The sequence below is a fragment of the Columba livia genome, chromosome 1 (genome assembly GCF_036013475.1).
Source record: "Columba livia isolate bColLiv1 breed racing homer chromosome 1, bColLiv1.pat.W.v2, whole genome shotgun sequence".
Taxonomy (NCBI): Eukaryota; Metazoa; Chordata; class Aves; order Columbiformes; family Columbidae; genus Columba; species Columba livia.
This window is the reverse complement of record NC_088602.1, coordinates 211,352,012-211,362,755: the sequence shown is the minus strand read 5'-3', so window position 1 is coordinate 211,362,755 and position 10,744 is coordinate 211,352,012. Positions and strand designations below refer to the sequence as shown.

General features: G+C 62.6%; 1 protein-coding gene across 1 annotated transcript; it reads right to left on the bottom strand.

The window, feature by feature from the left end:
- Window positions 1-2,829: 2,829 nt before the first annotated feature.
- Window positions 2,830-9,421, bottom strand: PAX4 (paired box 4). The gene is made up of 6 exons (XM_065054830.1): window positions 9,409-9,421; window positions 8,432-8,694; window positions 8,133-8,348; window positions 6,977-7,067; window positions 6,420-6,608; window positions 2,830-5,623 (listed from the first exon to the last, which is right to left on the bottom strand). The coding sequence occupies exons 1-6, from the start codon at window positions 9,419-9,421 to the stop codon at window positions 5,217-5,219; spliced, it is 1,179 nt and encodes a 392-aa protein (XP_064910902.1). The 3' UTR covers window positions 2,830-5,216.
- Between the last annotated feature and the right edge of the window lie 1,323 nt (window positions 9,422-10,744).

The following is a 10,744-nucleotide window of genomic DNA, read 5'->3' as shown; positions in this document are numbered from 1 at the left end:
GACTGTGTTCCCAAAGCTGTCCCTGCCGGGTCACACTGACTGTGTTCCCAAAGCTGTCCCTGCCGGGTCACACTGACTGTGTCCCCAGAGCTGGCTATGCAGGGTCACACTGGATGTGTTCCCTCCAGACTGTCCTTATGGGGTCACACTGGCTGTGTCCCCAAAGCTGTCCCTGCAGGGTTACACTGACTGTGTCCCCAAGGCTGTCCCCGTGGGGTTACACTGTTTGCCCCCCCAGGCTGTCCCTGCAGGGATGCCCCAGCTGTCACCCAGGCTGTCCCCATGGGGATGTCCTGGCTGGCCCCTGCAATGGGTCAGGGGGGTGCTCAGAGCACCAGCACCCATCCTGCTGGGGGGCCCCATGGGGCAGACTCTGCTCGTCCTGCTCCAAAAGGGCTGGGGAACAAAACACAGCCACTCGCTTCAAGTATTCATAATTTAATGCCCCATTTAGCAGCAGTTCCTCCAGCCTGGCCTGGGTGTCACCGTCGAAGTGCCGTGAAAACACCAGTGGAAAAGCTGGGGGGTGTCCCTTTGGCACCGGCTGATGCCACCTCCCAGCCGACAACCCAGGAGCACACGTGCCATGATGCGTTTTGCAGCCCTGATGGTTTTGCTGCTCACTCTGCCCTGGTTGCTGCCAGCCTGGTGGCTTTGCCACTGGCACCGGCAGGTGACGGCTGTGCCAGGGTCCCCTCTCCTCCAGTGGTGTGGCCAGGACACGTCCCCTTGGCCACACTGAGCTCTGCTCAGAGCTGTCAGTGCTGCAGGAGCCCGGAGGCAGATGAGCAGGCAGGGAGCAGGCAAGAGAGCTTGCTGCCTGCTCGCTTCTCCAGGAGGGGGGGTTGCGAAACTTAGTGTCACAGAATCATTTTGGTTGGAAAAGACTCTCCAGATCATAGAGTCCAACCATTCTCCATCCCTGTTCCTGCCCCATGTCCTGAGAACCTCGGCGTGCAGCTGCTGCCGGATCTCCCAGGCAAAGAGTGACGGCCGCTCCCGCTTCAGCTGGGCGATCCTGGCCACCACCGCGGGGGTGGCCATGCGGGGCTTGCTGCCCCCAATGGCCTTGGGCTCCACAGCCCCCGTCCGGTAGTAGCGGCCCAGAATTTTGCTGACGCAGCCATTGGACACCTGCGGAGGATGGGGATGGGTAGATGGGGGGGGCTCCATGGGATAAAGGATTTTTGGAGGAGCACCCCCGCCCCGGGCGCACCTTGAGGCTGCGGGAGATGTCGGAGATGTCCTCACATAGAATCACAGAATCTTTTGGGTTGGAAAAGCCCCTCAAGCTCATGGAGTCCAACCATAACCCACCCTGTCCCTGCCCCATGTCCTGAGAACCTCATGTCCGTCTGTCCAGCCCTCCAGGGCTGGTGACTCCAGCACTGCCCTGGGCAGCCTGTTCCAATGCCCCACAGCCCTTTGGGGAAGAAATTGTTCCCACATCCAACCTCAACCTCCCCTGGTGCAACTTGAGGCCGTTTCCTCTGCTCCTGGCGCTTGTTCCTGGGGAGCAGAGCCCGACCCCCCTGGCTCCAAGCTCCTTTCAGGCAGTTCAGAGATCAGAAGGTCTCCCCTCAGCTCCTGTTCTTCAGCTGAACCCCCAGGTCCCTCAGCCGCTCCATCACACTTGTGCTCCAGCCCCTCACCAGCTCCGGTCCCTTCTCTCCACTCGCTCCAGCACCTCAAGGCCTCTCCTCGCGTGAGGGGCCCAGAACTGCCCCAGGATTGGCGGTGTGAACTCGTCGGTGCTCAGGACACTGCACAGAGTCACAGCATTTTAAATTTTTGTAACATCTGGGTGAGAATCGCAGCTTTTTTGCTGAGTGGTGCCGTAAGGTCCAGGTGCTGGTGCGAGTGGCAACTGGTCTGCAACCACTGATAAATACACCCAAATCTGGCTGGGTGACTCCATCTTTCTGGAAGGAAAAGTCTCCTTGGGAGCTGCTGTGGAGCATTTGGAGGTCCTGGACTCAAGTGGGTGTCTCATAGCCCATGCTGATCGCAGCCTGGAGCACCTGCAGAATTTGGGTATTGCCAGAGCACAGTGGTGTCTGCTGTGCACAGTCCTGCTCTGCCACCAGTGCCACCGTCCTGTCCCTGCCCCCAGGGCTCAGCCCCACAGGGCTGCGGGACACAGACAGAGGGACCCGCAGATAGAGCTGCAGCCCCAGGGTGCCAGGGGGTGGCCCGGGGACTTAGGGTGGCCTGCAACATCCTTACTCCCTTCTGTCTGATGAGCGTGCTTGGACATTGGAAGTGTCCCTGTTCCCCAAAGGCTTCTCCTGCAAGCTGGTTGGTAATTCATGCCCTGAGTTTTGCAGGTCTCAGCCCACCTGCTCCGAGAGCAGCAGCCCGGGATCCTGCTGTGGCTCAGCCCAGGACAGACAGCCACGGCCAGACAGACAGACAGCCACGGCGGGGCTGGGGTTGTCACTGTGTTGTGGGTGCAGGTGAGAAAAGCCATAAGTGGCATCCTCAGACCTGAGGTTTCTGCAAGACTGAATGATCGAAATAACGTGGCTCCACGATGCCAGGATGGTTTTTCACTCCGAGAAGCCCACAGGACATTTTCCTCTTACAGAAATTATTTTTTCTTGCTTAAAAAGACACAAACTCCGCTGGATCCCGACATTGTCGGGAGGAGGGGAGGGAACCCCGGGGCTGCCCAGCCATCGGGAGGGGGCCGGGGACCATGGGGACAGTGACGGCGGGGCAGTGTCCCCCTGGGCTGCGAACGGGGACAGCCGTCGCCTCGGGCTGAGCCCCCGCTGGCTCTTTCCTTTGGCTGAAGGGAACAGTGATTTTCCTCCAGATGAAGCCGTTTCTCCGGCCCGCAGCGATGCTCCGCGCCAGCGCTGGGCGCCTGTACCCGGCTCCGCCGCCAAACTCAACTGCTCAACAAGCAGAAACCCAAAACTCTTTATTTAGAGCCCGGATCGGCTGTGCGGGCGGGGCCCGTCGGCTCTGCGGGGTCTGGAGTCGGGGGGGACAGCGGGGGACAGCCACCCGGGGTGGCTGGAGCTGGTCCTGGATGTGCCATAGTCCTGCCCGCCGACGTCCCCTCTGCCCATGTCCCCTCCGCCGATGTCGCCTCCGCATGCCAGCGCTAGTGGCGCGGTGGATGGGAGTGCGGGCGTTGAACACCCCTCTTCACACGCCGTTAATTAACTTTTCTCGGGGTAATTTAACGCTATTGTAACTGGGAGGGAGGGGGGGATGCTGACTGGGGGATGCAGCAGCGAACTGGGGCGGGGTTGACGCTGCAGCATCCCAGGCGCTGGGACGGGGACAGGGACAAAGCACTGGGGTGACAAGGGCGTCCCCAAGGCGCTCGGCTCGCACTGCCCGGCCCCAGCCACAGCCCCCAGGGACGTGTTTGCGGTCCTGGTCCCCGTAAGCCACCCGAGGCAGCTGAGGAAGAGGCCGGTGGCCGGGTGCAGCCGGGCATGAAGCTTTCCTGCCTTGGGAGGGGGCAGTTTGGGGCTGTCCCAGCCGCGCGTTGCGGGCTGGCAGGGCCGTGCCGCAGCCGCTGGCACCGGGACAACCCCCCCGCCCAACCGGGAAGGGACACGCTCATCCCCCGTGTGCCAGCGAGGCTTTGAGCCAGCATCACCCCCACCTGGGGGGCACAGCGGGATGTTCCCCCCAGCACCCGCCCCCTCTGCCCCGCTGGACCCAGGGGAGGGTGATGGGGGAGTCCCGGTTTGGAGGGGACAGGCGATGAGGTGACAGTAGTGTCATCGGCACGCCCCGGTGCAGGGACATCTGTGACTCACTGCGCTTGATGGGGGTCGGACCCCCAGTCTCGCCGGGGACCCTCAGAGCCAGGAGTACCCCGGGGCGTGCAGGCGGGCGAGGGGCTCCGGTGAGGGGGCGTGGAGCGGTGGCACCGGGGGGCTCAGCGGGGGTCCGGGCAGCAGGCTGGCAGCGGGGTGCAGGGCAGCCCGGGGGGGCAGCAGGGCGAAGGGGGGGGGCTGCCAGGGAGGGGGACTGCCGGCGGCCAGGCCTGCGGGGTGGAAACGGGGCTCAGCATCGCCTGAGCCCCCAGCCCCGCTCCGCCGTGGGACTGGGGACACCCACCCCACAGCAGCCACCCCATGGGGACACGCAGGGTGGGGAACCGGCCCCTCGCACCCTCCAGCACCCACGGCGTCCAGCACCAACCCTGGTCGTGCCCGGGGGGTTCCAGCCCCACTCCCCACCCTTGTACCGCAGCAAGTGTCGTCCCAGGCGCAGGGACCGGAGGTGCAGAGGTGCAGCGGGGCCGGGGGGCCGGGGTAGCCGGCGAGGCCGTGACCGTGACCGTGGCCGTGGCCATGGAGGGGCTGCGGCGAGCCGGTGGGGATGGCCGGGAGGTGCTGCGCGGGGAGCAGAGAGCGGGATGTCACAGGGCATCCCTGGGGATGCTTTGGGACCCGGCCACCCTATTGGGGACCTGGGAAGTGTCACCCTCCAGGGTGGCTCCAGAAACGGCTTCCTGGAGGGGGCAGAGCCCAGAACAGCCAGGCAATGGGGGCTCCAGAGGGTGCTCGGAGCCTGTTGAGGTGCTGGGGTGGACCCTCAATGGCCCCCGGCTGTCTCCTACCTGTGCGGAGCCAGCGGCTGTCGTGGAGGGGGGGCGGAAAGCGGCCACGGCCGCCCGGGGGGGCAGGAGCCAGTCACACCAGGAGCCTGTGTGGGAACACACGGGGAGGGCAGCGTGAGGGCTCGGGGACCCCGCTGACCCCAGCCCTGCTCTTGTGAGGGGACAGCTGCATTTTGTCATCGGGGGCTCTGGAGCTGGGAAGCAAACCCAGTCGTCCCAGTGCTCAGTGACAGATTTCAGCCACGTGCCCTCCTGGGGTGGCCCCTGCACCCCAGCCCCCTCCCCGGGCATCAGGTCCCTTGTCGCATCCCCTCCACCCCTGGGTTGTCACCTGCACTTCCAGCCTCCAGCTTCTGCTTGGCCTCGCGTCTCCATTTGGCCCTTCGGTTGGAGAACCAGACCTGGGGAGGCGGGAGGGGGCTGAGGCTGCTGGCCCCCACCTGGGCACCGCACCCCGCGCAGCAGCTCCCTGCCACTGCTCTGCCCCAGGACACGGGCTTGTCACCCATCGGGTGCTGGCGTGGGCAAAGGACGGGGGCTGATCCTGCAGCTTCCCCACGCTGGCAGGCTGCAGGGACATGCCAGGCTCCAGCACAGGGCATGGGGGACACGTGTGTGTGACTTGCTATGGCGCGGGTGACACGCATGGGCAGCCCTGCTCTGGCAGAGGTGGGGACGTGCTGCTGTCACTGCCCAGGCACCGAGATGGCCGGTGATGGGCTGTGGTTGTGGTGGAGTGGCCAGGACCCTGGGGGAGGTTTGGCTGCAGCACAGGGACGTCTGCCCGGAGCGACTGAATGTGACACACACACACTGCGTGTCTGAGCCCATTCCCTCCTCTGCCACCACCAGCAGCAGTGACACGGTTTGGAGATATCCCTGCCAGTGAGCAGCAGCATGGCGGGTCCCCTCTTACCCTGATGGTTGTGTCAGGGAGCTGGGTGGCCACGGCCAGTCTCTCCCGGGTGACGGTGTCTGGGTACTGTCCCCTCTGAAACTCTACAAAAGGGGACTGGGGTGAGATCAGCCTGTCTGGCATGGCCACCCCCCAGCACTGTCATTCACAGCTGCAGCCAGCCCATTACCCAACCCCAGTGCCCACCATTTGGAGGGGTTTGGGATATGGCAAGGAGGGACGTGCCTTTTGAAGGGGCAAGGAAGTGACAATGCTGTCCCCTGGGAATGGCCCTGCTCCATCCCATTCCAGACATGAGGGAGAAATTGTTGGCCCTGAGGGTGGTGAGAGCCTAGCCCAGGTTCCCAGAGAGGTGGTGGCTGAACCATCCCTGGAGACATCCCAGGCCAGGCTGGACGGGGCTCTGAGCACCCTGAGCTGCTGAAGATGTCCCTGCTCATGGCAGGGGGACTGGGGAGCTGGGAAGGTCCCTTCAACATAAACTGTTCCGTGATTCTATGATTCTATGAACATCTCAACCTCCTCAACCCAGCCTCAACCTCAACCTCAACCTCAACCTCAACCTCACCTCAACCTCAACCTCAACCTCAACCTCAACCTCAACCTCAACCTCAACCTCAACCTCAACCTCATCCTCATCCTCAACCTCAACCTCATCCTCATCCTCAACCTCAACTTCTTCAACCTGATCTAGTTGAAGATGCCCATGCTCATGGCAGTGGGTTGGATTAGATGAGCTTTGAATCATAGAATCATAGAATCATTCCAGTTGGAAGAGACCCTCAAGGTCATGGAGTCCAACCATAACTTAAGCCCAAACCATCCTGTGATTCCATGATCCTGTGGTCCCAGCACCCTGCAGCAGCCTGGGGCTGGCATGCCGAACACCCCGGTGTCCCATGGGATCCACACCTTGCTCCAGGGCCTGGGACTGCTGGCTGGAGAAGACCGTCCTGTTCCGGGGCTGGATGCTCAGCTGGAGCCGCTGGCCGGATGCGGAGCCCTCAGGAGGGTGCTGGGTCCCCAGGGAGACAGTGGCACCTTTGGCAGGCGAGCGACAGCCAGGAGTGTGTGGGGCGGAGGGGGCGGTGAGAGGGGACGCTATGGGGACAGAGAAGGAGAAGGTGGGGGGGACCTGGCCCTGGGGGCTCCCTGGGTGGGGCTGGGGGAGGGTAAGAGGTGTCAAGGAGCCCCTTGGGTTTTGCATCAGTGCAGGAGTGAGCAGAGGAGCCGTGCACGTGTGTGTCTGCAGGTGTGTGCATGTGCGTGCATGTGCATGTTTGTGTGTGTATGCATGTGCGTGTGTACATGTGTGTGCACACAGTGTGTTTGCAGACGGCAGGACGCTGATGCCAGGAGCTCTTTCTCCACTCACAGCAGCTCTCTCCCCTCGGGGTGCCCCCTGCCCAGCCTGTGACCCCCCAGGCTCACCCCACACCAGGGGCTCCCATCACCACCCCCAGGCTCACCCTGTGCCAGCGGGTCCCTCTCAGGTCCCCGCTCCGTCACCAGCCGCAGGTCGCTGGGCAGGATCCGCAGCACCCGGTTGATGGAGGAAACCTGGGCAGGGGGAGAGGGGCTGAGCTGGGGCGGGGGGGTACTGGCCTGCGCCGAGGTGGGAGCGATCGAGGGTGACATTGCCAAAGCTCATCCCCAAGGTGTTCTCCCACAGCACAGGCTCCCAGAGAGGTGGTGGATGAACCATCCCTGGAGACATCCCAGGCCAGGCTGGACGGGGCTCTGAGCAACCTGAGCTGCTGAAGATGTCCCTGCTCATGGCAGGGGGACTGGGGGGCTGGGAAGGTCCTTCAACACAAACTATTCTGCGATTCTACGATTCTACACACCGGCGCTGTGCTCTTCTGCTCTGCTCATTGTTGATACCAGCAACCCTTTAATTTCAGGTGCTGACCAGTGGGACTTGTGAGAACCCCACCAAGAGTGTCCCAGCACCCGAGATGACATCCAGGCTTGGTAGAGCTGGCTGGTGGGGGTTCTGCTTTAGCTGGGAGTGTTGATTTCATAGAATCATAGAATCATTTGGCTGGAAAAGACCCTTAAGATCATGGAGTCCAACCATAACTCAACCCCTGTTCCTGCCCCATGTCCTGAGAACCTCATGTCCGTCTGTCCAACCCTCCAGGGCTGGTGACTCCAGCACTGCCCTGGGCAGCCTGTTCCAAGGCCCCACAGCCCTTTGGGAAGAAATTGTTCCCACATCCAACCTCAACCTCCCCTGGCGCAACTTGAGGCCGTTTCCTCTGCTCCTGGCGCTTGTTCCTGGGGAGCAGAGCCCGACCCCCCTGGCTCCAAGCTCCTTTCAGGCAGTTCAGAGATCAGAAGGTCTCCCCTCAGCTCCTGTTCTCCAGCTGAACCCCCCAGGTCCCTCAGCCGCTCCATCACACTTGTGCTCCAGCCCCTCACCAGCTCCGTTCCTTCCTCTGAATCCTCTCCAGTACCTCCATGTACCCAATGCGATTTTCCTCCCCCCTGACATCCTTCTCCCTGCCCCATTTCATCCTTGCACATCCATCCCCGCCTCCCTCAGCCATGGGGGTCGATATCCCCACAGTGCCTGTCCCTGGTGTCCCCAATCCCCCCCATCCCACCCTTGCAGGGCCTCACGCTGGGGGTCCCGGTGCTGGCACAGATGCCCTCGGCGTGCAGCTGCTGCTGGATCTCCCAGGCAAAGAGTGACGGCCGCTCCCGCTTCAGCTGGGCGATCCTGGCCACCACCGCGGGGGTGGCCATGCGGGGCTTGCTGCCCCCAATGGCCTTGGGCTCCACAGCCCCCGTCCGGTAGTAGCGGTCCAGGATTTTGCTGACGCAGCCGTTGGACACCTGCGGAGGATGGGGATGGGTGGATGGGGAGGGGCTCCGCGGGATAAAGGATTTTTGGAGGAGCACCCCCGCCCCGGGCGCACCTTGAGGCTGCGGGAGATGTCGGAGGTGCGGGCGCCGCGCACCGCCAGCTCGATGATCCTCGTCCTCTTGCAGGCGGGGAGGGGGCGACCGTTCACAAAGAGACCCCCCAGCTGGTTCACGCTGCTGGGCCCTGGGGACAAGGGACAGGGGACAGGCCTTGCTGTGGGGAGCAGACACCGCCTGCCCTTCCTGCCCCAGCTCTCCAGGAGAGCACCAGGGTCTGAAGCTTTGCAGGGTGAAGGACCGGTGACATTGGGGACCCCTGTTCATTGAGTGGGGTCACGTTGGGGACCCCTGTGCACTTACGGTGGCATGGGGGACTCCTCTGTATTGAGTTGGGGTGACATTGGAGGCCCCTGTGCACTGAGTTGAGGTGGGGTCCCCTGTGCCTTGAGGGGGGTCGTGCTGTGGACCCCTGTGCACTTAGGTTAGCATGGGAGACCCTTGTGCATTGAGTTGGAGTGGCATTGGGGACTCCTGCGCATTTCGGGGGGTGGGTTTGGGAACCCCTGTGCATTGCGGAGAAGGTGGCTTTGGGGACCCCTGTGCACTGAGTCGGGGTGACATTGGGGACTCCTGTGCACTGAGTTGGGGTGGCATTGGGGACCCCTGTGCACTGAGGGGGGGTGGAATTAGGGACCCCTGTGTGCTGAGGCTGTTTGGAGGGGCCAGAGCAGGCAGGGAATGGGGAGACCACCCCAGGTGATGCTGGCAGGAACGGGGACAAGGGGGTTCCTGCAGGCAGGGACAGCAGGGACAGCAGCTGCAAAGGGAGGTGACAGGCTGTGGTGGGCAGGGAAGTGGTGAACATTCCGGGGGCGCTGGGTGGACCCTCCAGAGCCACATCTGTATCAGCTACCATCATTAAATTTGGGTTTTCTGGGGGAAAATCCTCATTTGTGATGGACACAGCACCTCCCCGATGCCCCTGCACTCTGGGGTCCCCAAGCCACTGCGGTGCAGCAGCATCGCTCACCTCGGTGTTGCATGGTGAGGCTTCACGGGGCTTTGGGTGCCCTTGAATCGCCAGGAGTAGGCGGCTGCTGTCGTGAGGCTGGATAAATCCGTGATGGTGCCCAGGGCTCAGCCACGGCCCCTGCGAGAAGATGGGGAGCAAGGGCAGAAATACCCAGCAGAGGATGGAAACGCTCAAGGGCACCTTCATGCTTGGGAATTGCACTCCAGGCACAGGGGACCAAAGGGACCTGGGCTTTAAAGTGCTCACATGGCTTTGAGAGGTACCTGGGCTGTGGGGTCGCTGGGGAGACACCGGGAACCTCGGCCCCCCAGCTGTTAGTGCTGCGGGAGCTGTGCAGGTCCCAGCCCCACCTGCTCACGCAGGGTCCCCGAGCAGATCACACAGGATCCCAGGGGTTGCAATGGCTCACAGAAGGAGACTCCACACCCGCTCTGGGCAGCCTGGGCCAGGCTCTGGCACCTCCCAGCAAACAAGTGTCTGCTCATGTTCACATGGAGCCTCCTGTGTTTCAGTCTGTGCCCGGTGCCCCTCACCCTGGCCTTGGGCACCACTGAACAGAGTCTGGTCCATCTGACACCCACCCTGACACATTGATCATTGATCACATCCATGCTGCCTGTACCCATCAGCCACCAGCATCATCCCAACACCCGCGTGTGTTCCCTTGGACAGCTCCTGGAGACAGAAGGTTTCCCCGTGCCCACCACCAGGGTCCTGCTGGGTCTCAGGGACAGGAGGTGGCAGGAGCTGAGGGGACACCAGGACCAGAGCGCTGGGTTTGTGTGCACAAGCTTCCCTGCTGGTTCATAAAGTGGTTTATCACCCACTTTAACCCTTCCCTGCCACCTGCCCACAAGCACAAGCTCCTGTGTGTGGTATCACTGCTCCCCCAGCATGTTCTCACCAGTAGCATCACTCTCATGGCACATTTATTTATTTCAGAGGGGGGCCTGCCCCGCTCTCCCATTGTCCCCCTATAAACCCTGAGCGGCTCAGCTGGGATGGTGTGGGGCTGGGTCTGCAGCACTGAGGGTGGAACCCAGCCCTGGAGAGGCTGGTGAGAGATAACCAGGCTAAGAGGAGCCCCCCTCTTGCTCGGGGACACCACTGCTCTGGCGCCTCCTCCGCCAGCTCAGAAGGTCAAGGCTGGTATCCCCACACCCACACACCCCCCAGAGTTCCTGCGCTTTCCCTCATCTCCAGCACTTCTGTTCACCCCTCATGCACTTTCCCTCGCTCCACATCCCAACCTAGAGCAGCCCCATGGGTTTGGACACCCATACCCCAGCTGTGAAACATCACCACCAAACCCAGCACATCTGGAGCAAGTGTC

Bases quoted from the DNA above. Each gene is read 5' to 3' on its own strand.
- PAX4 (XM_065054830.1), bottom strand. The intron at 7,068-8,132 runs GTGAGGCCCTGC...CCCCCTGCCCAG, and splicing joins CCAGCACCGGGACCCCCAGC to GTTTCCTCCATCAACCGGGT. The intron at 6,609-6,976 runs GTGAGCCTGGGG...CTGTCCCCATAG, and splicing joins GAGGGACCCGCTGGCACAGG to CGTCCCCTCTCACCGCCCCC.